Raw genomic sequence first — 25,693 nt, forward strand, 5'->3', positions numbered from 1 at the left:
GTAATTACCAAACCCCCCCCCCCCCCCCTTTTTTTTTTTGAGAAATAGAAAAAGGAAAAAAAAAGATTTGTTTTAAAATAGGAAAAACATCATAAAACTGATTACGTAGGAAATAGAATGCTAAAATAGAAAATAAAACCTAGACATGGACAATGTTCAAGATTTTCTCGTAAACCTAGAAATACCCGTGTAAAAGACATTGATTTTGCATCTCTTGTCATCTCCATAAGTTTGTACCTGAAATGGTTAATTACTGTTTTTGTAGGTAGTTAATGCTTATGAATTTGAGCGGCATGCTAATTGCAAAACTAAACATCCAAATAATCACATATATTTTGAGAACGGGAAGACCATCTATGGCATTGTTCAAGAGCTAAGGAGCACACCTCAAAATATGTTGTTTGAAGTTATTCAGACGATAACCGGTTCACCTATCAACCAGAAGTCGTTTCGTCTTTGGAAAGGTGATGGAAACTATCTAGTATAATTTTTATTGTTGTAGCTATTTTATTGATACTTATTTTTTTCCCCGAAAAGCAAACTTGTGTTATAATTTTTTTGTGCTAATGTATTGTTTTCTTTCTCACATGCTATCTTCTTCCTCTTTTTCAGAATCCTTTCTAGCTGCAACTCGTGAACTTCAACGAATATATGGAAAGGAAGAAGGGAAGCCATCATAATTTGTTATTAGACTGTCGTTTCTGGATCACCGAGAACTTAACAAATCTTAAATTTTAAGTACCTTAGTCACGTTTGTGAAATGCAATACTCAGGACTAGCGTATTGCATTCAAGGCATAGTGATGAAAGATCGAGGAGTTGTTTTTGTAACAGCTTGGGAAGGTATTTCTATAAACACAGTGCTCAATCTTACTACGATCATATAAGCACACACGAAATCGCATATGTTGAAGATCCAAATATGCACGTCAGCATATGCGATTTTGTGTGTTCAGTATGCTTATACGCTAGTAGTAAGATCAAGCACCATGTCTAGAGAGATGCATTTCCAAGTACATTTGCTGAGCCAAAATGATGGAGCTCATGACAGCAACAATAACCATGCACAAGGGACTGAAAGCTGTTATGAAAACGGGCCCTTGAATGTAATAGGCTAGTCCTGAGCAGAAAACACACAACATGCTTCGCATTCACAAAAGGAAGGTGCTCTGTTTCATTGTCATGTTTCTTTTGTTAGCAGTGATATATCATTTAGAACAGAGGTAAGCTGTAGTATATATTTTTATTATTATTATCTAATGAGTAATGATTGCTCTCTCTCTCTCTCTCTCTCTCAATGGAGGTATAGTCTAATTCAACCACTCTCTCTCTCTCTCTCTCTCTCTCAATGAAGGTATAGTCTAATTCAACCACTATAATGGTTTGTGACAAAATTTATCTAAGAGAAGTTGCAACTACCTAACCAGTAATTTTTGCCTCATCTAAAATAAGTTTCAGCTTGCAAGCTATAAAGAAATAATAAAAGTACATAGTATTTATTATTAGGAGGTGGTAAGTGTATACTATTTAGTATTTATTACTAGGAGGTGGTTTTGAGGAAATTACTCAATAACTCATTGTTATTCGACAAAAAATAATTAAACTAGGAATTGGAGGCAAAATATTTTCAAAGTGTTTCGGGTAGATGAATCTTTTTGACTTTTTTGAAACAATTAAATTGTTTAACTCGCTCAGGAATAAAAAGATGCCTCTGGATTTTTTATGTTTTTCCATTTTTTTTTTAATTAAAGTTAGATAACTATCCTTCAAGGTTGAGGTATTTTATAATAGGTTTTTTTATTTGTTTATTTTGGTTTCATAACTTAAATTGTAAGTTTAACATGTTGATTTAGATTGATTTGATTTTTTTAGGGTCATTTCTTTTAAATTTAATATTTTTTATATTTTATATGTCAGCATTGGATTTTTCTAGCATTGAGTTTTGTGATATTTTCTGGTTTGTGTTTTATTTGATTTTCTCATTTACATGATCTAGATTGTATTGTTTGGTTTGCTTTCTTGGTTTGCTATGAATAGGTTTTTTTATTTGTTTATTTTGGTTTCATAACTTAAATTGTAAGTTTAACATGTTGATTTAGATTGATTTGATTTTTTTAGGGTCATTTCTTTTAAATTTAATATTTTTTATATTTTATATGTCAGCATTGGATTTTTCTAGCATTGAGTTTTGTGATATTTTCTGGTTTGTGTTTTATTTGATTTTCTCATTTACATGATCTAGATTGTATTGTTTGGTTTGTTTTCTTGGTTTGCTATGTGTTTTTTTAATTTTATTTTTTAATGTTTAATTTATTTGAAATTTGACTTTGATTGTATTTTATCTACTTTTTACTACTTTATCATGATTTCATAACTTGATTTATATTGATTTGATTGGTTAGTTTGGCTCAATTTTTATTTTTTACTTTTTTTTCAATATTTGATTGGCACCACATTTAATTGGCTGGAATTTTGACTTCAATGATTTTTTTTATTTTTTTTTTTAATCGATCCACATACCAGTTTTTTTTCCTGATCAGGTATATATACTCTAAGTTACTTTTTATGTTTTTTCAGAAGACGCTTGCTTTGCTTAAAAATCATTTTTTTATTGATAAAAAGAATATCCTGGCTTACGATGCAAGGCGTTCCCACGAATCTAAGTATTCCCTAAAAAGACATTGAGCCAGCTGGCAAGGATATCCCATATTTTAGACGTGTAGTTGATCTCATTTATGTAATTTGAATTTTGTGTAGTATTTACGCAAATTAATTATCATATAACATGCATACAATGTATAATGTATTCAAATAACATGTATAGTGTATGCAAGTTGTGCATGCCAATTAATTAGCATACACAATTCATAAATATATGTTTTTTATGATTTATTGTTGAAATAAAAGCAGTCTCCTACTACTTTGTGATTTGTGATTATTGAGTTTGCAATGTAGTAAAAAGTGAAATTTATAAATAGTTAATAATGGTTTTTTTATAATTAAATATATATTTATTACATTTTATTTCAACCACAACCGCGTAGACAAACGTACGCTAACCTCATATGTAGCCTCAATATCGATGTTCAATGGCAATTCCTATAAAAGAAACGTCACTCAAGGGCTTGGCTGTGCCAAGGTCGCCAGCATAAGTCTACCGTGATAGAAGGGATTTGGTATCCTTATTAGGCAGGCAGTTTATTTATTTATTTTTTATGGTTAATATCCGGTTAATTTATATATTTTTTAATTAATTTTTTAAGTTTCTAAAATTTATATATATTTTAATTAATTTTTTAAGTTTCTAGAGTTAAAAATTAAATAAATTTCTAGTATTTTTAAAATTTATAATTTTTAAAAAACAAACTCAAAAACTAACCAATTAAATTATACAACTTAAAATTAATAAAAATATTTTTTTTTCTTACTGAACAAACTCATACTGAACGTTAAGGCTAGGGTGAAAGGGAATTTTTACCATGTATGAAAAATCAAAATTTATCTAAAAAAAGTTGCAACTTGCAAGCTATAAAGAAACAATAAAGGCGCATCCATTTATTATTAGGAGGTGGTTTTGAAGAAAAAAAAATACTAAGAGGATATGAAAAAATTATTAAGAGTGTCTCTCTCTCTCTCTCTCTCTCTCTCTCTCTATATATATATATATATATAGTCTAATACATTACTGTTTACTACTAAAAGAGTTGGAAAAATCAACGGTGCTTTGCTGGTGCTTAATTGTTCATCGTCCACCTCCTAGTGCATAAACCAGAATTCATGTTAATACAATTCTGACTATACTATACTTTACTTTTGCATCATTATATTTATTATCTTTAACATATTTAAATTCCATGATTGTTCTTTAATTGTTGAACCCACACTTCTTCATTTTATACTTGTAATCATATCAAATTTCCAAATTTTTCACATTAACAAGGTCATCACTGAATTTTCAATTAAATTATTTTTTTATTAATTTAATTATTTTTTTGCAATCCCATTTAAATACACTGAATTTTCAATTAAATTATTTTTTTGCAATCCCATTTAAACATAATTTGGTTATATCAATTAATTTAACTATACAATCCATATATCTTTTGAAGTTCATGAGTTTGATCGGACCACCCAACCAATTCAGGTTTTCAGATCATCAGATCAACTCGAGTTTTTTCATTTCTTTATTTTTCTTAAACCTAACTCTATCTTGTTCTTGAATTACCGGATTCAAGGTAAACCTGCCACCCATGTTTGGTTCAACAAAACGGGTCTATGATGCCTGCAGGCTTTCGGCTTGTGCCAAGCCTTGTCAAGTGGAGGACACGTCGTCTCCCATTCAGATATGGATGATGTGTCATGTCTTGGGCTGTCCTCAACTCGCTAAGTTAGCTGGATTCCCTCTCTCCGGTGAACGAACATCTATTCTCTCAACTTTTTATTTTTTCTCCATTATAAACCTCAAAGCTACCATCTAAAACCCAATTTGACCATCAAAAACCATTTCAATCAAAGATTAAACACAAAATCAAACTTTATATTTTGAAAACTCTTTTTTAAGGTTTGATGTACTTTGAGAAATTATATGCATGTTAACGCTTAATATTCTTTTGAAAAAAATCAATAAAAAAAATCTAATTATTTATATATTTGTCATTATATTTATTTTAATGACTAAAAAGCACCATAAACCTCAAAATAATAAAATTATCATTTACAATTGCATGAACACAAATTATTTTTCACGCATTTTATCAAATAATCTGTGGGCATCGTTGGTGTTTTTTTTCTTTTAACTTTATTTGAGAAGTAGATCCTTCATATTTTGGCATTTGCCCAATTCCAGTGTAATTCTCGCTTCCAAGCCATTATACCATGCTATTAGCTGCTCTGGATCCTCGAGGTTTCCAAGCTCAGACGGATGGATCCATTAAGGAAGTTAATGCTGAAATCAAACGTCTTCAGCTTGGAACATTTTGATAGTTGTGCTGGGATTTCTCCCTCAACTTGTATCTAAAATATTAGGCAACTTTCTTTAGAGTACAACAAAAAAAAAAAAGGGGAAAGGAAAGAAATGCAGATTTGGGTAAATAATTTCATTACTAGACATGGTATATATGAACTGGCCTCTTTTAATTGGCAGATTGAGGATGTCAGACCAATAAATTGGAGTATCGGACAACTTGTTCTGCAATTAACAAAAGGGTGCCGACCAGCCTTTATCCTCGGCAATGGCCCATATGAGATAGGTTCTGGCAACAGTTGATCACTGACACCCAAATAGGCAGAGCATCATAGTTTCCTTGGTATTGGGTGGTGCTTGACTAATCGAAAGACTGTATGTATATATATATATATTACCAAAAAAAAATGGTGTTAAACTACATATTTAAGTATATGTTAATTTTCTTTTCCAATATCTACCCTTTCTTTCTTTCTTTCCATTTCCTTCTCAATTAGAGTTCTATAACTAAGTAAAATCAAATTTGGGTTTTAAGTGTGCAGATCTTAATTTGGGTTGGTATATATTTGTGTGTGTGTTGATGATATAATCTCCAACCTTGTCTTAGGAACATAATGGGTGTCGTAGATTACAGCTGTGGCAATTTTTCATTTTACAATTTGGGAGCAATTAATTATTTGAAGAAGTGATACGGTTCCACATATTTGGTAGTGGATAATTCACTAAACTCAAAGCATGATGAGTTCTTCCTTGTTAAAAACAAAACTAAAGCTGTTTTGACGATGTTGTGGAGATGCATACGGAAACTGGAGATGTTTGATACTGCTTCTCTCTTATAATTATGTTTGCTTGGTGGATGGATTGTCGACTCCTTTGGATGTCGAAATCTTAATCGCAGTTTGTTTTCCATTTTTGCTTCATTTCTGTATCCTCGTGAACCCAATCGTCCTTTCCTTTGCTTCACGCAACTGTTGTTTGCTTTACTGGTATTGTCTGCTCGTCAGCCGGTGGGGATGCAGTCTTGTAGTCCTTGCTTTTACCCCATACTACAAGATATAGGCCTGCAACTATGATAAGGGCACCGAGTATCCTGTAAAATTTAAGATTTGTTAGGTTCTTGGTAATCTGTATATATACAAGCACCATGCACGAAACTGCGCATGCTGGTATGCATGGTGATCGAGCACCATGTCTATAGAGATACCTTCCCAGGTACATTTGCTCAGCCCAAATGATGGAGCTCATGACAGCAACAATAACCATGCACAAGGGACTGAAAGCTGTTACGAAAACGGGCCCTCGATCTTTCATTACTATTCCTTGAATGTAATAAGCTAGCCCTGAGCAGAAAACACCCTGCACGGATTGCATTTCACAGAAGTAACTAAGGTGCTCTGTTTCTTTGTTATGTATCATTTGTTAGCAGTGATATATCATTTACAACAGAGATAAGTAGTTTTTTTTAATTAAAAAAACAGATTAGCAGTGATTGTTTTCTTTCTTTTTTTAAATCAAGAAGGTATAGTCTAATTCAACCACTACAATAGTTCTAGAAATAATTGCTTGCGTGTTCATTTCAGAGTATACTCTGATGAGAGCAATTTCTTTAATTAGGGTCGATCAAGATGTACGTGGGCTTTATGATTTTCTTACACTGTAGACGGCTGCAAGTAATTTCATATCCCAGTTTATAGCCCAGACAGAAGGTTTTCCCTTTTCTGCTACCAGTGCCACCACGGTGCCCTCAATTGTGCCAAGCAGGCAAATCCAAGCCGTTAGAGAGAGTTCTACAGGATAGGATTTCAGTGTGATGGCCTAGAGAAATGAATAAGAGGTTAAAATTGTCGAGGAGATCTATCAACCGATTAATTGTGTTCTATACAAGGCATGCTGGTAGCTTACTTGCAGAATCATGAAACAGGCCCAGCTGAAGCACCCCACGGTGATCATTAGTGCACCCTTGATTGAGCTATGGAGATCAATTCCACTAGTCCCGTTTTCATGATAAGCTCTCCCTTTTATCCGAAAGAACTCGATCAATGGGCCTTTCATTAGTGTCATCAACATTGCTCCAGCAACTGTTGCTATGGTCCCAGCCACCTTAGCTTGGCTGTGGAGAGAACCGATTTTCACTTTCTCAAGCCTAGGCAGGAAGAAGCAGTATTTAGATGCAATAAGAACATCGACAGTGTTTTTAAGTAATACTAGTAGGTGGTTTACAGTTTATCTATATCCTTTGCAATGCAGCTAAATTGCACTTGATATCTCAAAGTTACCTAACTATCCAGGCGATTATAAAGGTGATTGCAGGAAGAACATTGACAATAGCAGCTGCAAATGTTGCTGTTGTGTACTTCATCCCTAGAAAATACAAGTTTTGGTCGATAACAGGCCTGCCCAGGAAGAGATTTTTATATGGTTACAGGTTGTCAAAGGAATAGAAAGAAGGAGAAATTGGATTTGTTATTAGAAAATTACTCCAGCAAGCTGAGCGCCACTAGCTTGATGAAGATTGAGAGGGTCATCTTCGGCCTGAGTTTCCTGTTTAAAAAAGGAAGAGAAATTAAGGCAAGACATTATTGTTTGTTCAGTTTTAGTTGTGTGTGTGCGTGATAGAGAGAGAGAGAGAGAGACTTGTCTAGAATTGCTGCGAAGGGGGCAATGACAACAGTGGCAACGGCATGGCGATAGACCACAAGCACATAATTGCTCATCCCTTGATTCAGCGCTGCCTTGGACAGAATATCCATCCCTGCAAGCCCAGCTTGCAAGAACATAACAGCAACGAAGGGCTTTGCTCTATCAAAGCTATTCATATCAACCACACAGCTTAGACTCAAAAACCTGATAGGAAAAAACTTATTTAGGCACAGAGTTTTATGAGACTATGATGGCAGCGCTACGGTTCCTTTTATACAGTTCTTAATCTACTGATGATACGAGTAAATAATATGTATGCAGATTCCAGATTCCACTAACGTCAAAAGGACCCATGAGCAGACCCACAGACCAAATGCGTTTAGTTCATCAGAATTCCATTACTAAGCCATTTGTGCACCTTGTCAGTGCTTCCATTTAACGTTTTCATACCTTTGCATGGTCGTGTGCTTCCCTGTTCTTAGTGGAGTTGCTTTCTACATAATACTTGTTCCCTGATTGGTCTGTACTTTGTAATATGCAAGTACCCTCATTTCTTTATTAAAAAAATCCCAAAAGCCCTAAGTTATTAGAGTTTCTTACCCCAATCAAAATTTATTTGCACCTTTTCTTTCTCTACGTTATACAACAGTTCGATCATTCAGTGCGAGCGAGCAAAACCCCCTAGGAGCACTGACCTTTGTAGAGCAAAAACGGGGGGCTAGCCTAATATAATAATAATTGTTTTTATAAATTAGTCTACCAACTCGCGTAGAATGCATCATGACCTCACTGCGTAGATTAGCTTAGTTTAGTAATAAAAATATTTTTTATTTAAAAATATATTAAAATAATTTTTTTTATATTTTTAGCATCAATTATTATAAAACATTAAAAAATATCAATTTAATTGTTTAAAAAAAACATCCAAACACAGCTAGAAAATCACTCCCCATACACTCCACGTATTAGCGAAGCATGACCACAAGTGATCACCATGTTTATGAGTTTAATTATAATTGTTTTTTAAAATATTTTTTATTTAAAATTATATTTTTTAAATTTTTAAAAATTATTTTTAATATTAGCGTATCAAAATATTTGAAAAAACTCAAAAATATTAATTTAAAAAAATAATTTAATTTTTTTAAAAATACTTTTAAAACATGAAAACAAAGCATACATTAATAAAAAAAAACTCTACTCCTGCTTTTGTTACCTATTAATCATTTTAGTATTTCTTTTCGCATGTGTATTTGAAAGAAGAAAAAAAGCTCTCCTCCTGCTTCGGTTACCTATTAATCATTTGGATATTGCTTTTCGCATTTTATCGTAAAGAAATACAATAAAGTGACAAAACTCTGGAGAAAAAAACCCTAGGAAGAAACGCAGAACCGGGCAGTGCTTGTATTTTAAGAAGAAGATGTTAACTTGAATCTTGGAAAGATAAAACATTAAAAAATATCAATTTAATTATTTAAACAAGATATCCAAACACAGCTAGAAAATCACTCCACATATTAGCGAAGCATGACCACAAGTTATCACTTAGTTACCACTTATATTAGTTATCACTTAAAAAGCTGTCTGTGATTGTTATTATAATTATTTTTTAAAATATTTTTTATTTAAAAATATATTAAAATAATATTTTTTTATTTTTAAAAAATATTTTTAATATTAGTGTAATAAAATGATATAAAAACACATAAAAATATTAATTTAATTTTTTAAAAAAATATTTTTAAACACAAAAACAAAATAAAAAAAAACTCTACTCCTGCTTCTGTTACCTATTAATCATTTTAGTATTTCATTTCGCATGTGTATTTGAAACACAAAAAAAAAAAAAAAGGGAAACCTCTCCTCCTGCTTCGTTTACCTATTAATCATTTGGAAATTGCTTTTCGCATTTTATCGTAAAGAAATACAATAAAGTGAACAAACGCTAGAGAAAAACCCTATGAAGAAACGCAGAACCGGGCAGTGCTAGTATTTTAAGAAGAAGCTGTTAACTTGAATCTTGGAAAGTATGATATATATATATATATTATTTATGCGGAACGAATATTAAACCCAATAATTGATCGAGATAAAAAAATAAAAAAAAATTGAAACAAAAAGAGCTGTGAGAATATTCGGGCAACAGTTCAACTTTGTTGGTGGACATTCCGGTTAGGCTTGAACCAGCTTCGTTAATTAATAATGTTTCTGTGAGCTTCTGGATGGCTTGCCCTCGCAATTAGGGCAAATGGGGTCGACAGGGATAAGACACGCAAGAAATTCCACGCACAATTGTTGACTAGATTCATTTAAATTAAGCCACAACTGCTGACTAGAACTCCATTCAAAGCCAGATTTGATGACCGACTTTGTCTTGGGTCTCGCTGCAGGAACCATGATCTCCCTCGCCAGCCATTCTTGGTGCAAAAAGATGATCGATCTTCTACTGAATGCGTGTTTAATGGTGTGTGACTCACATCCCTTCCATAATTGAATCATTCAGAGAATCTACCTTGTTTTAACCTGTTCCTCGCTCGATCTCTATTTAGTGATCTTATCCTATATCAGGGCTGGGTCTTTTGCTGGTGCGACAGTGCTGAATCATTTAGCTGCATTGCTTTAGCCTTCACGTGCATCGTTGAATCAATCCATCTAGGAAACCAGGGCGCGGAGGGGCTTGCTGTCCCTCGCCTCGCAGCGGGAGTGTCGAGGACAATTATGTTTTAAAGTGTTTTTTATTATAAATGTATGAAATATTTTTTTAATTTTTAATATTTAAATATGAAAATATCAAAATAATCTAATAAAATAAAAATATAATTTAAAATAAAATAAAAATCAAGATTTTATAAAATCTAGCACCACAGCATAAAAAAACATGTCACCCTTAAAGTGTGTTTGTTTCAGAGATTAATGTTGGGTTTTTTATAAGAAGTTTACCAAAAAAACTAGAAAAAACAAGAAAAAATAGCTTTTATAATTAAATTTTATGCATGATTAGATAGTTCATAACCTCAACCTCATCTATAAAAACTAAAATAAATTAAAACTAATGGAGGATCACATAAGAAAGACATGCCTAAGAGACCAAGCAACAACAAAAGAAGTGTATATCTTGGAAAACTTAGAATATTATTATTTTATAAAGCTAACGGGTTTGACCGTTGGAAGAGCACATCGGAAATCAACTTTCGATTGGCGTTTTGGGTGCAGGGCTCGATCCTGAACGACCACACTCAAGCCGCTGGCATAAACAGGTGTGTGTGGGGTCTTAAAAGCATTTTCAATATAAAATGCTAAATTAAAAGGTACAAATGATAAAATAATTTTTTAAATAATATAAACATAGTTTTTTTTAATTATATATATTTTAATGATAAAAAGCTATTTAAAAAAATTAATTATATTTTAATATATTTTATATTAAATTAATTTTAATATAATTATATAACTAATTTAGATATTTTATATACAATATAATTATGATGTTATTAATTATATAATTAATATGAGTAATTAATTAAAGTAATATAAAATTAATAAAATAATTTAAAATTTAAAAAATATAATTTAAAATTTATTTGTATGAATATTTTTAATTTTTAGTTTTATATGGTATTATTAAAAATTTAATTTATTCTTGTTTTTTAAAAATTGAGAGAAGGGTAAGGCATGATACAAGATTAGCCAGAAAATAATTAATTCTTATTTTTTAAAATTTAAAAAAAAAAGTAAAGCATAATACAGGATTTAAAAATTTATAAATTTTTTTAATTTGCTTTAAAAAAAAATTGATAGCTAACAGGTATAAAAATAATTATTGGTAACGGTAATTTTATTTGACTATTTTTATAGAAATTTATAAAAATAGCTTTTCAAAGGTTAAATAGTTATTTTAACTATTCATTTATCTGCACTGTTGAAATTGTTAAAAGAAAAAAAAGTTAAAAGGATGTTTTTTTTTTAATTTAGCTTTTTATTTAATTTTCTAGTTGGAGATGCTATAGGACTGTAATTTCCTAAAATAAATGTATATTCAGACATTAATAATCTTATGCTCTTGCCAAAATTTCTTTTGATCCATAGAGAAATAATAAAGTTACACGCTAATGTTTGTTATTAGGAGGTGATTTAATTAAAAAACAATTGCTTAGAGGGCTTCTTTTTTTTTTTCCCGCCCTGTCCGTATCCTTTTCGAATAAAGAAAGAATAAAAATTTATCCCAAAAAATATATTATCACGCTATATTAGTTAAAAGTCAAGTACTTATCTTTCTTCTTCCTTTTTCTTTTTAAACTGAACATTTACCTCTTTGTTTATTTTTTACCATAATAAGTTTTACAAGAAACAATTTATGTAAGCTTTTGGAACTACCACATTCCAAAAGTTATCATAATAAATTGTCCAAAAATTATTTATTTAAGATTCTTCATATTTATTTTTATGTTTTAAAGTATATTTTCAAAAAGTTTAAAAAATACATATTTTTTCTTTGCATTTAAATTATTATTTTTTATATTTTAAGATTACTTTGATGTGTTAATATTAAAAATAATTTTTTTAAAAAAAAATAATATATTTCCTAGTAAAAAACACTTTTAAAAACAACTATTATTATATTTTTAAAGACCTCTTATCATTAATGTTTTATTTATTCTCTTGAATTGACATAGATATTCAAAAACTATTTGATGTTTGTATTTTTATCATTTAATAACTTGATTGCAAATTACATTTGTATTTTAGTGTATATGAAGAATGTATTGGTTATTAAATTAATATTTTTAAATTCAGGTTAAAATCATTTCCAAGACGAGGAGGGTTGATTTTTGAGACAAAAATAACTTGAGTTACAATACATGCCTTTCACACACACAATTAAAGTAAAAATAATTATTAGTGTATGTACCAAAGGCTCTGGTATTTTCCTTATCATTGAAAATGAAATGCCTCGGCAATTTTATTCTGGTCCTTGAGGGTTTTGAGCATCTATTTGTTTTTAATTTTAAAATTATTTTTTAATATTAATTTTACTTAAAATTAAATTTCATGATTTATTTTAATTTTTTATATAAAATTACTTTGATATCTTGATTTAAGTCATAAGTTTTGTGAATTATTCATGTTGATTTTTATTAATTTTTTTGTTATTTTTAATTATTTATTTTTTAATTTTATTATTTAATATTAAGTTGATTGAGAATTAGTTAGGCTTCATAATTTTATTTTTATTTCTATGAGGTTATTACAATTTCATGATTTAGGTTACAAGATTTATGAGTTAGTGAAGTTGACTTGAATTTTTTTTATTCATGTTTTAATTGAATTCTGTTTTCAATTTCATTCTTCATGGCAGGTTGATTTGAGAATTAAAATTTATAATTTTTTAAACTTGTTTTATGAAGTTATCACAATTTTCAAATCTAGGTTTCATAGGTTGATTTATGTTATTTTTTCTTTATTTTTAAAAAACTTTTATAGTGTAATCTTTTAATACTTGATTGATTGAGAATTAAGAATCTTTTTTTTTTTTAATTTTCTTCCAACCAACTTCATGATCCAGGTTATAAGATAGGCCAATTGACTTGAATATTTCCTCTCTTTTGTAGTTGATTTTTTATTTCATCATTAAATATTAAGTTGATTAAAAATTAAATTTTATAATTTATTTTGAATTGTGTTTTATGAGTTTATCTTAGTCTTATAACTTAAATCATATGTTTAGTCGGTTGATTTGGGTGGTTTTTTATGTTTTTTTTATAAATAATTTTTTTAATTTCATTATTTAACATTGAATTGATCGAGAATGGAGTTTTATAATTTATTTTGATCTTTATTCTATATGATTATCTTGATTTCATGACTCATGCTTGGCAAGTTAACCTAGTTGACTCGATTTATTATTTTAATTGATTTTTTTTTATTTTATTGAATTAATTAAAAATTAAGTTTAATTTTTTTAAATTTTTTATATAAGGCTATTAAAGTTTCATGACTTGTACAGTAAATTTGACAAGTTAACTCGAGTTGATTTAATATATTTTTATTTTAATATTTTTTAATATTTTTAATCAAACTATATTTTTATCAATTATTTAACTTATTTTTTATTTTGGAAATTCGACTAAGATAATAATAGATCAATCTCAATAAGATTTAATTTTTTTGTGCACATGGAATATTTTTCTTACGTCTAAAAAAAATTAAATACAACCGATGCTACAGCGTGGACAATAATCCAATTCCACGTGCAAAAAATCATACTCGGTAATTAAAAAAAAAAATCTTCAATTTGCCATTTTAGCTTTGGCCCTCGTAAGAAATTATCCCGACCCCATCCCTACCGGCAATGATGTATCTCTGCTGAACAATTATTTTCAGTCCACTCAAGGTCAGTCCGTGGTCAAGGATTCAGGGGGCCCCAAAATCTTATCACTGGCACTTTAAAACTTTCATCATTCGTTCTACTACGTCTTTATAAGGACATTTTCAGTGTGCGTTTAATATTCGGTACCTTTTCCAGTTAGGTTTTAAAAAAACAAAAAGTAGGATTACGAAAATTATTTTTAATTTTTATTGGTTAGGTTAAAACATATATTTAGTTAAAAATATGGTTTAAATTATTATTATTAAATGAAAATTAATTAAAAGGCTTTTTTAAAATTATTTTTAAAATTTTTGTTAATAATAAAATTACTAAAAAGAATATATAATAATTTTGTATTATATTATTGTACACTAGATTATTGATATATTATAAATACAATAGTCTAATAGTGCTTTCCTCGCTGTATTTTTTAATTTCTCTTTAATTACCCTTTTGTTAAAGACAAATTGAAAGAAAGGTAAAAGTTAAGGCTATTTTGGTAGCACTAATTTTCAACGGCTCTCATAAAAGAAGCTTGAAAAGATACACTGATAACTAAGTTAAAATGAGTGTTTCATTGTATAATATATATATTTTATTTAAAAATATATTTAGATAAATTTTTTATTGTTTAAAATTATTTTTAATATCATTACATAAAAATAATATGAAATCATTAAAAAAATATTAATTTAAAACAAAAAAATTAAAAAAATTAATTTTTTTTAAAATTATGTTTGTAATGAAAAAACATTCACAATAAATAAGGTCAGAGTTATTAAATTATTGATGAGACCACTGTTTAAACCATAACTTCTGATACTAATTAGTCAAACATTATGTTTTTGTGGTAGAGAGAAAAAGAAAAGGCAAACGCAAACGCAAACACAAACTTACAAACAGGCTTACTTTTATAGCTGCCTCGACGTGATAAACATTGTCCTCCATAATGCTTATGGTGTAGATGCCATGCCACCCGGGCCCATCGTACCAGACTACTATTTGTCTTGTCTTTATGAATACATGTATTGTTAAAGCAATCTAATATTTTTTTTTAAAAAAAAGTATTCTAAAAATCAGTTTTAGATATTGGAGTAATTTATGTTAAAAAAAATAACGTCGCCCTCACCGCAATTTTTTTACAAATTATTACCTTAAAATTTAGAATAAGATTTGTTTTTTTATTGCCATTAGTTATCAATATTTTTTCAGTTTATTTTTTTCCATTTTTTATAAAATAAATATAATTTTAATGTCAGTCCAAAAATAACTGATTTTAAAATTTAGAATCAATCCTAAAAATAAATAAATAAATACATGAATTAATGCAATAATTAGTCTAAACCCACACCAATTTAAATGGAAACGAATCAAACACGTTGGCCCATTCATGTCCACACAAAGCATTTTATGATCCCACAATGAGCACGCAGACCGAAATAAAACTAGTGGACCAAACCGAAAAAGAATGTTGGCCATCTACATCAAGAGGCCCAAACTCAGAGTAAAAAAAGGGAAAAGGGGGCTCTATATAGCCCAACCTGATTCCCTTTAAGACTTGACAGCCCAGCCCAATGAACAATACATTACCCCTGTTATTGTTTTGAAGATCCAAGCTAATTAACCTCTAGACTTGCTCAGCCTCTCTTTCGTTCTTTTTTTTTTTTTTTTTTTACGGTTCACGCAGTTACTTTTATCTGTTTTTTTTACAAAGAAATATAAAAATAATATTTTCTGTCTATGTTAGCTATTTATTTAGCTGACTTGTTAAAATATTTAAAATCAAATATAAAAGTTTAAAGTATGAATTTTTTACCCTACCTATTCTTTTAGCTGCAGAGAACATGTTTCTCTCGTTTTTCTGCCATCACGAGACTCAATCAGGACCAAAATCAAGCTCTAAAATTACATGAACAGTTGTAGTTTTTTCATAAATCTGCGAAGGACAAGAATGAAACGGCGTCATTTCCTTTTCATCTTCATCAGCATGTTCTTTTTCTTTGCAAGTAAAACGCACCGTTTCATTCATCACAACGAAATAAAAAAGCCCAAAACCATCTGGGGATTTGGGTCTGCAAAGCATGTCTCAGTTAACCAGGAGTGTCTTTTCTTCATCACCGTAGGAGCCCGAACAAAACCTCTACATTGTTTGTCAATCTCTTCACATGCAGAGGTTGTTAACTTTGTTGCAAGTAGGATTAACTAAGATTCCTGTAACACCATCAACCAGTGCGATCTCAAAATTAAAAATTAAAAATAAAAATCATAAAATAACAAACAGAGCAATCCTTTCAGATTCATTTCGTAACCAAATAAAATGAATTGTTGTTATTTAAAGATAATTTTATTTATTAAAAACAATATTATAAAAAAAAACCCTCGGAGTTGATCAAAGTCAATTGCTAAATCATCATAAATTGAAATTTTTTTCAAATTTTTGATAGAAGTAATAGGTTGGTACAATCGAAGCAATCCTGCACCCCTAAAGAAGTAAAAGAAAAAATAAAATAAAATTGAAGTGTGCATTTATTTCCTTTGAGATTACAAATTTTTAAAATTATTTTTTATTTAGAAATATATTAAAATAATAGTGTTTTTAAAAAATATTTTAATTGTAACATATTAAAATCATATGAAAATATCCAAAAAAATTAATTTAAAATAAATAAATTAATTTTTTAAAAAATAGGTGACTTAGAAGAGCATTTCTAATGGTAAATGCTATACTAAAGATTTAAATTAATAAAATGATTTTTTAAATAGTGTAGATATAGTTTTTATTTATTTATGTGCATTTTAATAATAAAAAACCCATTTAGAAGAATCAGTTATATTTTAATATATTTTATATTAAGTTAATTATAATATAATTATACAATGTTGGCCAACAAATATAAAATAAATAAAAAACAACGAATATAAAATAATAAAAAACATTGACCAATTGAAAAAATATACTTTCATTTACTTTTATCTGTTTTTTTTACAAAGAAATATAAAAATAATATTTTCTGTCTATGTTAGCTATTTATTTAGCTGACTTGTTAAAATATTTAAAATCAAATATAAAAGTTTAAAGTATGAATTTTTTACCCTACCTATTCTTTTAGCTGCAGAGAACATGTTTCTCTCGTTTTTCTGCCATCACGAGACTCAATCAGGACCAAAATCAAGCTCTAAAATTACATGAACAGTTGTAGTTTTTTCATAAATCTGCGAAGGACAAGAATGAAACGGCGTCATTTCCTTTTCATCTTCATAAGCATGTTCTTTTTCTTTGCAAGTAAAACGCACCGTTTCATTCATCACAACGAAATAAAAAAGCCCAAAACCATCTGGGGATTTGGGTCTGCAAAGCATGTCTCAGTTAACCAGGAGTGTCTTTTCTTCATCACCGTAGGAGCCCGAACAAAACCTCTACATTGTATGTCAATCTCTTCACATGCAGAGGCTGTTAACTTTGTTGCAAGTAGGATTAACTAAGATTCCTGTAACACCATCAACCAGTGCGATCTCAAAATTAAAAATTAAAAATAAAAATCATAAAATAACAAACAGAGCAATCCTTTCAGATTCATTTCGTAACCAAATAAAATGAATTGTTGTTATTTAAAGATAATTTTATTTATTAAAAACAATATTATAAAAAAAAACCCTCGGAGTTGATCAAAGTCAATTGCTAAATCATCATAAATTGAAATTTTTTTCAAATTTTTGATAGAAGTAATAGGTTGGTACAATCGAAGCAATCCTGCACCCCTAAAGAAGTAAAAGAAAAAATAAAATAAAATTGAAGTGTGCATTTATTTCCTTTGAGATTACAAATTTTTAAAATTATTTTTTATTTAGAAATATATTAAAATAATAGTGTTTTTAAAAAATATTTTAATTGTAACATATTAAAATCATATGAAAATATCCAAAAAAATTAATTTAAAATAAATAAAAATAAAAATATTTTTTTTAAAATACTTTTAAAATATAAAAATAAAAGGTGGACGGATATCTTCTGGAAACATCACCTAAACTAGAAAGGAAAGGCTTAATGAGAAAAAAGCACCCTTCCAGCAGAACATGACAAGAGGAGGATGTCAATTGACATCGGAATTTAAGAATTGAACAAATCAGAGGAGGCGGCGGCGGCTGGCCCTGAACAATCCTCCTTTACTTCAAGAACTGAGTGGTCGGCCCTTGTCCTGGTCAAAAGCAAACTAGTCAAATCCCACATCGTATCAATTAGTAAAGAAGAACTTGGATTCTCACTGCAACACTCCAACTTTTACTTTCAATATATATTTTTATATTTTAAAAATATTTTTAAAAACATTTAAAAATTTTTTTTATTATTTTATTTTTAAATTAATATTTTTTAACGTTTTGATATTATTTTGATATAAAAATAAATGAACTACACTTTTAAAATAAAGCTGTTGCCGCTCTTGCCGTATAAAAACCATAAAAAAAAAATCATGAGCAGAAGAATAACTTATTGTAAATTCATCAATTCAATTAGCAAAAAAAGCATGAGATTTGCAGGCCAACCAGCTTTGGAGTAATGGACACGCCTTCCCACGGTGATCCCGGGCAGCGTGATAGGAACTGTAGGGTAGAATAACTGATACGCTGTCTGTATACTTTCGCTTCCACGCAACTCCCTCACCTTTCCACAATGATTTTCATGCTATGAGAAGGAAGGAACCATCTCCAAAGGCCCTCCAAAATCTTCGATCCATAAATCCGAAATGCGCAACAAAAATAAAAAGAAACATGAAAAAAATATAATATCAGAGGAGATGCAGGCATTGTTTGTTATTATTGAGATGATTGTTTTTAAAAGTATTTTTTATTTATAAATATTAAATTATTTACAATAACACATTAAAAAGCTACAAAATTATATATATAAAAAAATTATACCATGGTTGTGGTATGAGATCTGGTTTCTGTTAGGACAACTAAGAATTAAAAACGACACCGTGCACGATATTCTCATGCCAAGTCTACCAATTTCTGATTAAGATTTCTCAACACGTGTGCCTGTGTTAAGTTAATAATAAACGACCGAGCAAGGACACCTTAACGTCCAGTTGAATGTTGAACAAACAGCACCGCTGGACCGTTAGGAACTCCGTCAACGTCTTTCGTCGGTCCCCAAAAAAAAAAACAGATGCCCAGTAACTACTCAACACGTAATAAAACGGCACAGCTGGCGACCATCCGATATGAGATATTCGAATATACGTGGATTCCATGAGCTGAAACGAACTGTAACTACAGGTAAGTCCCTGTTTTTAGTGATAATTTTATTTAAGTCCCTACGACACAAGATTAAGGCACTTTACGTTAAATCCATCATATTTTAATCAATCGTATCCCCACGAACATCAATTAGTGACAGGATTCTATTTTCATTGTTTTCTTTCTTGCACATTCCATCCCTAAGCACTCCTTGCAGCAAAGACTAGTCGTGATTGTAATTAATTAGGAGAAGTGAAATCATGTTATTTCTTGTGCAGTGATATTTTCTTAAAATTAATGGAATACATGCCATGTCTATTAGAATTTAGTTTTAATAGCAGAGAAGAATGTTGATATATTATTTTAGTTAATTTTTTTCTTTACTACTTGTGTATTTGCTGGGCAGTGATTGAGGGTAGCGGGTGACAATAGGAGGATGGTATTGCTTAATTATGAAGTTTATAGACTCAAGGGAAAGTATCATTATACTTGGAGGACTTGCGTTTCCTTAAATTAGTTGATTCTGCTTTTAGGGCCTTTAAAATTGGGAAAAAGGAAAGAGAGCGGGAAGAGAACGCGTATTAGCATTCATTTGTCTACCCGAGCGCTTTCTATAATAAGCAGAGAATTTATTTCCTTTATTGTTAGTCATCTCATCTCATCTCATCTCCTCTCCTCTCCAAATATTCTTTCTTTCTTTCTTCTGAGAGCAGATAGATCTGCGCGTTGTTCGTTTCTGAGAAGAGCTTATTATAACCATACCGTCACTCCGACTCCCTGGCTACTATTCGAGGTATGAATCCAGTTCGGATTTAAGTGATCTATCTTTTCTGCTAGTGGATCTGATTGTTGTAGAGTATTATCTTGGGTGGAGAAAAAGATCTTCGTTTATAGCCAGCTATGTAGATCATTGGATTTTATGCTTGTTGATTCTGTGATGTTTTTACGTTTTCATTTGATTTTCGAATCTTGATGTTTTCCTCAAAATATTCGAGTCTCAAAGCATTTTTAGCCTGACCATGCATAAAATCTTCCTGTGCCTTTTGTTTTTTATTCCGAAAACGTTAAAAAACCGACGAAACGTTGTTAAGACTTTTGAAAACCGAAACAAGGCTGTTTTGTGATGGTCGTTGTCGGTTGGAGAATGATACCATCGGTTGATGTTTGTCCGGTGTGTTAGTTCAGTTTCGAAAGTTAAATGAGTTTCTGTTTGCATTTAAAAGGTTTAATAATGTCATTTATGAAGACTTCAGTTACCAAGTTGTTCGAAACTTTGCTAGCTTTATTTTATTTAAGCATCATATCGTATAAGGAAACTCGTGGGAGATTGAAAAATCAGGTGATTAATGCTAATATATTAACTGTTTGTCCTGGTCCATGTTCAATGCTGTTATTTTAGATGCATTCTTAATTTGAGAATCTACAACAGATTGTCGGTGCCTGCAAAATGAGTGGTTAAGTAGATTGTAGATTGCATGTGCATTCTGAGTGTACACCGAATGCAGCAGTGTCTAAACTTTAGATGTCTGTGTTCCCAGATTATAGACATGGCTCCTCCTATTGAGACTCCCAGTAAACTTCCTGTCTCTCGCCATTCCTCACATCCACCTCTTAATGAAAGGATACTCTCATCAATGAATAGGAGATCTGTAGCTGCGCATCCTTGGCATGATCTGGAGATTGGTATGCAATGTCAATATAAGTGATGCAGAATTAATTAATACTTGATTAACGATTATTCCTGCTGTTGTTGGTAGAATAACATGCTATATTTTTGTGTTTTTTTTTTGGACAAATCAATTCAGGACCTGAAGCTCCAAAGATATTCAACTGTGTAAGGATATTGAACCTCTACCACCATTTTATTTTGTAGTGTTTCTCGGATACTTGTGTGAAAAGAGCATGCTGTCATGGATTAATATCATAAAATACCAACAAATACGTCAATCTTATTACTTTGTGTTAAAAAGAGTCGTAAAGAGTAGGAATACTCGTGCTGCTATATCGGGCACTGATGTACCAGAAATCTTTTCTTCCATTAATCTTTTTCTTGTTGTTTGGAGTAGATGCAATCGAATTATATTGGCAGGATTCAGTTGAATTTAAACACGCTGCCCTTAACTGAAAAGGAGACGAGATCTCTATTCAAGTCAGAGTAGTGTTATCCTTGAAAACTTTTCTCCCCTGTATAACCAAAAACCCCATCGTTGCCTTCCCCTTTATTCCCTGATGGGATCCACATGATCTCCCTCTTCCAAAAATGGACACCGTAGCCAACAACCTCTAGAGTTGCTCATCATCGTAAGATAAAACCTTCCGTAGCGATCATACTCTCAGTTAACCATGAACCCTTCAAAACTGATTGAAATAAACTAAAAAAACGAAAAGAAAAAAAGAACCACCAAAATATATCTCCTCTGTTATCTCTAAAATCACCATTTTTTGTCCTTACATACACCCCCGTCTCTTTACCGTTCAAAGAACCTTTGCATTGTTAGTCGCATCACATCAGTCTGTTGATAAGCAGAAAATTGATGTAACCACAGAATCAAAATAGATAATTGAGAAGTACATGCCCAACTGTCCTATCTCTTTAGCCTCTCTAAAAAAAAGAGTTGAATTCAATTCAATGGAAATTTATACTTTCTTGGCTTTCCAATAGCTGTATATTCATGAGATCCAACTAAGCAACTTGGTAGTTTATATATCATAAAATTACTTGTTTTCCTATTTGGTATCTGCTTTGAGAGTTTAACTTGCTTCACCAAATATCTAACTGAGAAGGCCTGAGAACTTTGACTGACTGGTGGTAAACAAGCTGCAGTCCCTTAGGCAATCTTGCTTTAAGCAAGGTCCGTTGATGACATGGAGAATTTGTGCAGGTGATTGAAATAGGGAAAGGGGGCAAGGTGAAATATGAACTTGACAAAAAAACTGGACTGATCAAGGTAATAACATGTTGTAATCTCCCTAATTGTGTCCTTCATTAATTTACAACAGGTTGCTAAATGGTTGTATTTGCAGGTTGACCGTGTGCTTTACTCTTCAGTTGTATATCCCCACAACTATGGTTTCATCCCCCGCACTCTTTGTGAGGACAACGATCCCATGGATGTCTTGATTATCATGCAGGCATGTTGTTTGATGCAACCTTTTCTTGCAAATATCCCTCATTTCTTTTGTGATCGCCATGCATGTGTCTTCTTGTTTGCATGATTGCCTAGAATCTCATTGGTTCCATCTCATGGGCTTCTTTGAAGTTTTGAGGTTTGCCACAATTTAAAACCTCAAAAAGAGTTGTTACTTTCTTTTATGCACACCATGACTTCAGCATGTGAGCATACATACAGGACAATTTTTTAAATATACAGAGCTTGTGAAATATTTTATCATCTGATAATAAATAAATTTATAAATGCAGGAACCAGTTCTTCCAGGATGCTTTCTTCGCGCTAAAGCTATAGGACTCATGCCAATGATTGATCAGGTACATATCCCCAGTTGGAAAAAAGTATTTTCTTTTTCCTTTTTACTGGACAAAAAGCTTTTTATTTAGTTATATTTGTTGACATTGACAAACTTAGGGTGAGAAAGATGACAAGATAATTGCGGTTTGTGCTGATGATCCTGAATACCGCCACTACAATGATATCAAGGAACTGCCACCACATCGTTTAGCTGAGATCCGTCGTTTCTTTGAAGATTGTATCCTTTCAATTATTTCTTAATTCTTTGCAGCTCCCCATTGAAAAGATAAAATCTTAGCAGGCGGAACAATGTGCAGTATCTAGAAGCATAGGTTCTAAGCTTACACTGGTCCTTATTATGAAGTAGTTGAAATAGATTATTTTCTCTTCCTTAAAGGCACTTTCAGACAAGAAAAATGAGAACAAGGAGGTTGCTGTTAATGACTTTCTGCCGGCCTCTGATGCCTATGAGGCAATCCAGCATTCAATGTAAGTGGCAAGTCTCATCGAGAATCTAATCCAAACTCACACACCCTTTAAGACATCTGTTTCCTGAGGAGAGAAGCAGCTGCCTTTGCCTTCTTTTCTTTTGTTGATAGAGCTGCTTGGTCTATATCTAGACTATGATGAAAATGTATGTTGATCCCAGAAGCAAGCATAAGACGTTAAGTTCTTGTTGCTCATAGAGTTTTTGTATTAATGGATTGAAATCACCAACGAACTAACCTTTGAACATTTAACTTGGTGCCAAAACTAAGAACTTGGTTTAGTAACCCATGATTTCAGGATTAGGGTGTCTTAGAATAAGACACTTTGTCTAGCAGATTTAATTATTTCTCATCTCCTTTTGCGTTTTTTCATTTCCTTGCACTCTTCATCTTGTCATTTGATTTTGTTTTGTGGATTGTGGTTTTATTCTCATGCTATTTTTCTGCTATGTGAAGGAATCTTTATGCGGACTACATAGTGGAGAGCCTCAGGCGATAGATTTTCCGGCAAACAAAAATGACAGGCCGATGCTTGAAGATGTGCACGATGACGACGATTATGTTAGGATTGCATGCTTCATAGTTGTAATAAACAGCGAAGAAAAGAAATTCTGGTGGTGGCTTGACTTCATAATGGTGCCTTATTTTTTGTTGTTTTTTCCTTTTCTTTTTCCTTTTGCCATCATTTGTTAATTTGTATGTATTTGATTTCACTTATTTTGAATTTGTGATACTTTTTGTACGTGAGAAACGATAGTAATTATTTTTTCATATGATGAAAAAAATGTAATACTATATGCAATTACTTGGTGTTTATTAGCTATGTGGCACCCAATTTGTAATAGGCTGGATAAATTTTACTTTCAAACGCAAAATGTGCAAGTGTTTACAATTTTTTTTTTTTTTTTGACACGGAAAAAAAATATAATCAACGCAAAATGTGCAAGTGTTTACAATTTATTTTTTTTTGACATGGAAAAAAAATATAAGCACAAATTTTGGAACATGCACGGATGATTTTGTATTTCTCAAAAATTCTCATTCGATGTGTCAGCATGAGTGAGGCACTCATACCCTTCAAGAAGAGTGGAGGATGCCTCCCAAAGCCCGAAAAAATTCTATTGTCTTCTTGTTAAGAGCATCACATCATCCTTTTCCTATTAGGGTAAGGCATGGCAATATTGAAGTAGCGGTTTAATACCGGCAATGCTTTTTTACTCTCTTTTTTTTTCTCACCACTTTGTTTTATAATTTAGCCTTCAATTTTAATTTTAATTTATGATATATTATTTATTTTAATTTAATTCTTGTTTATTTTATTTTTTAAAATTAATTTTTCTTTTTAATTTCACTATTTAATCAAAAAATTACAGTTATTCTCTTATTTATTTTTGTTTCAATTTCGATCATCATTATTTGATTTTTTTAAAAAATTGATTTATATTTTTAATTTCACCATTCAATTAAAAAATTTAAGTATCCTCTATTTTATTTTTTATTTCCATGTTGATCTTTATTTTTTTTAATTTTAATTTCACCCTTCAATCAAGAAAATTTAGTTTTCCTCTAATTTATTTTTTAATTTAATATTGATCCTCATTCTTTTAATTGTTTTTTTTTATTTTAGATCTTTTTGTATAATTTTTTTTAAAAAAATTATCTTTTAATATTTGATTAATTAGAGATTGAAATTTATAACTTTTCTAAATGGGGTGCTTTTGGTTTATTGACTCAGGTTATAGGTTTGAGAAATTAATGTAGGTTGATATTAATTTTTTGTTTTGTATTTCATTATTCTGCATTGGTTTTTTTTATAAAAGAAATGGGTTTTGTATCTTCTTTGTTTATTTTTTTATAAGTTATCTAGGTTTCATGACCTGAGTCATTGATTTAATGGATTAATTTAGGTTAACAAAAAAATTTTATGAGATTATATTTTTTTAATGAGTTTTAATCCTTTTTTAACATTATTTTTTATATATAAAAAAAAATCCCACCCCACAATGTAGGCTTCTAAAATGATACTACAGACTAAAAACCTTGGAGGCATACATAGTGAAGCATCTTTTCTTTTTTTTTATATATATATTTCTTTTTTTTTTCTCAATTTCTTCTTTTCTTTTTTCTTTTTTTTTTATATTTCTTTCTTTTTTTTCTCAATTTCTTTCTTCTAATTTTTATACCAGTCAACTGAATTATTTTTAGATCGATCAGTGACTATATCATGTTGGCAAAAATTTCATATGTTTAATTTTAAATTCGAGTTAGGAAATGAGTTAAATCAAGAGTTTTTTTTTCTTTTAATTTTGTTTTATTTATCCTAAGATTTTTTTTCATTGTTCATCTAGATTGTCTTTAGGTAGGCTAAGCTAACTAGTCAAATAAAAATAAATTTTATATTTTTAATTTTAAACCTAAGCTAAGCATGAAATTAAATCAAGGGTTTTTTTTTCAATTTTATTTTTTTTTATCAATTTCATCATTGGATTCTTTTTAAAACCCTCTAGATTGTCTTTAGACCAACCAAGTTT

The 25,693-nt window shown here is 30.3% G+C and overlaps 3 protein-coding genes across 8 annotated transcripts in view; 2 read left to right on the forward strand and 1 right to left on the reverse strand.

Annotated features, from left to right (window-relative positions):
- The window catches only part of LOC105122486 (uncharacterized), a 4,095-nt gene extending 2,812 nt beyond the window's left edge, over positions 1-1,283 (forward strand). For all 5 annotated transcript variants that reach the window (XM_011021605.1, XM_011021604.1, XM_011021606.1 and 2 more), the window contains exons 6-7: positions 266-464; positions 613-1,283. In XM_011021605.1, coding sequence (XP_011019907.1) covers positions 266-464; positions 613-680 — 267 coding nt within the window. In that variant the 3' untranslated portion in view covers positions 681-1,283. The remainder of the gene's footprint in view (positions 1-265; positions 465-612) is intronic.
- On the reverse strand, positions 960-7,835 carry LOC105122485 (WAT1-related protein At2g37460-like). Of its 2 annotated transcripts, none has more exons than XM_011021603.1 (7): positions 7,597-7,835; positions 7,441-7,503; positions 7,239-7,355; positions 6,865-7,105; positions 6,616-6,777; positions 6,223-6,318; positions 960-1,060 (listed from the first exon to the last, which is right to left on the reverse strand). In XM_011021603.1, the coding sequence occupies exons 1-7, from the start codon at positions 7,776-7,778 to the stop codon at positions 980-982; spliced, it is 942 nt and encodes a 313-aa protein (XP_011019905.1). In that variant the 5' UTR covers positions 7,779-7,835; the 3' UTR covers positions 960-979. The 2 variants fall into 2 exon arrangements, with proteins under 2 accessions (XP_011019905.1, XP_011019904.1); XM_011021602.1 differs by lacking the exon at positions 960-1,060 and adding an exon at positions 5,560-6,052 and having other exon boundaries at positions 6,167-6,318.
- Positions 7,836-19,761: 11,926 nt separating this feature from the next.
- On the forward strand, positions 19,762-23,981 carry PPA4 (pyrophosphorylase 4). The gene is made up of 9 exons (XM_011021611.1): positions 19,762-20,000; positions 20,746-20,890; positions 21,013-21,041; positions 22,090-22,155; positions 22,232-22,339; positions 22,629-22,694; positions 22,792-22,912; positions 23,082-23,163; positions 23,619-23,981. Exons 2-9 carry the CDS (start codon positions 20,755-20,757, stop codon positions 23,659-23,661), a joined length of 651 nt encoding a protein of 216 aa, XP_011019913.1. The 5' UTR covers positions 19,762-20,000; positions 20,746-20,754; the 3' UTR covers positions 23,662-23,981.
- The last annotated feature ends 1,712 nt before the right edge of the window (positions 23,982-25,693 follow it).

This window comes from Populus euphratica, unplaced genomic scaffold (assembly GCF_000495115.2).
Source record: "Populus euphratica unplaced genomic scaffold, PopEup_1.0 scaffold20.1, whole genome shotgun sequence".
In the NCBI taxonomy this organism is placed as follows: Eukaryota; Viridiplantae; Streptophyta; class Magnoliopsida; order Malpighiales; family Salicaceae; genus Populus; species Populus euphratica.

Bases quoted from the DNA above. Each gene is read 5' to 3' on its own strand.
- PPA4 (XM_011021611.1), top strand. From the start codon at position 20,755: ATGGCTCCTCCTATTGAGACTCCCAGTAAACTTCCTGTCTCTCGCCAT. The intron at 22,156-22,231 runs GTAATAACATGT...TTGTATTTGCAG, and splicing joins AAAAAACTGGACTGATCAAG to GTTGACCGTGTGCTTTACTC. The intron at 23,164-23,618 runs GTAAGTGGCAAG...TGCTATGTGAAG, and splicing joins GAGGCAATCCAGCATTCAAT to GAATCTTTATGCGGACTACA.
- LOC105122485 (XM_011021602.1), bottom strand. From the start codon at position 7,778: ATGAATAGCTTTGATAGAGCAAAGCCCTTCGTTGCTGTTATGTTCTTG. The intron at 7,106-7,238 runs GTAACTTTGAGA...CTTCCTGCCTAG, and splicing joins ATAATCGCCTGGATAGTTAG to GCTTGAGAAAGTGAAAATCG. The intron at 6,053-6,166 runs GTATCTCTATAG...TAAATTTTACAG, and splicing joins GAGCAAATGTACCTGGGAAG to GATACTCGGTGCCCTTATCA.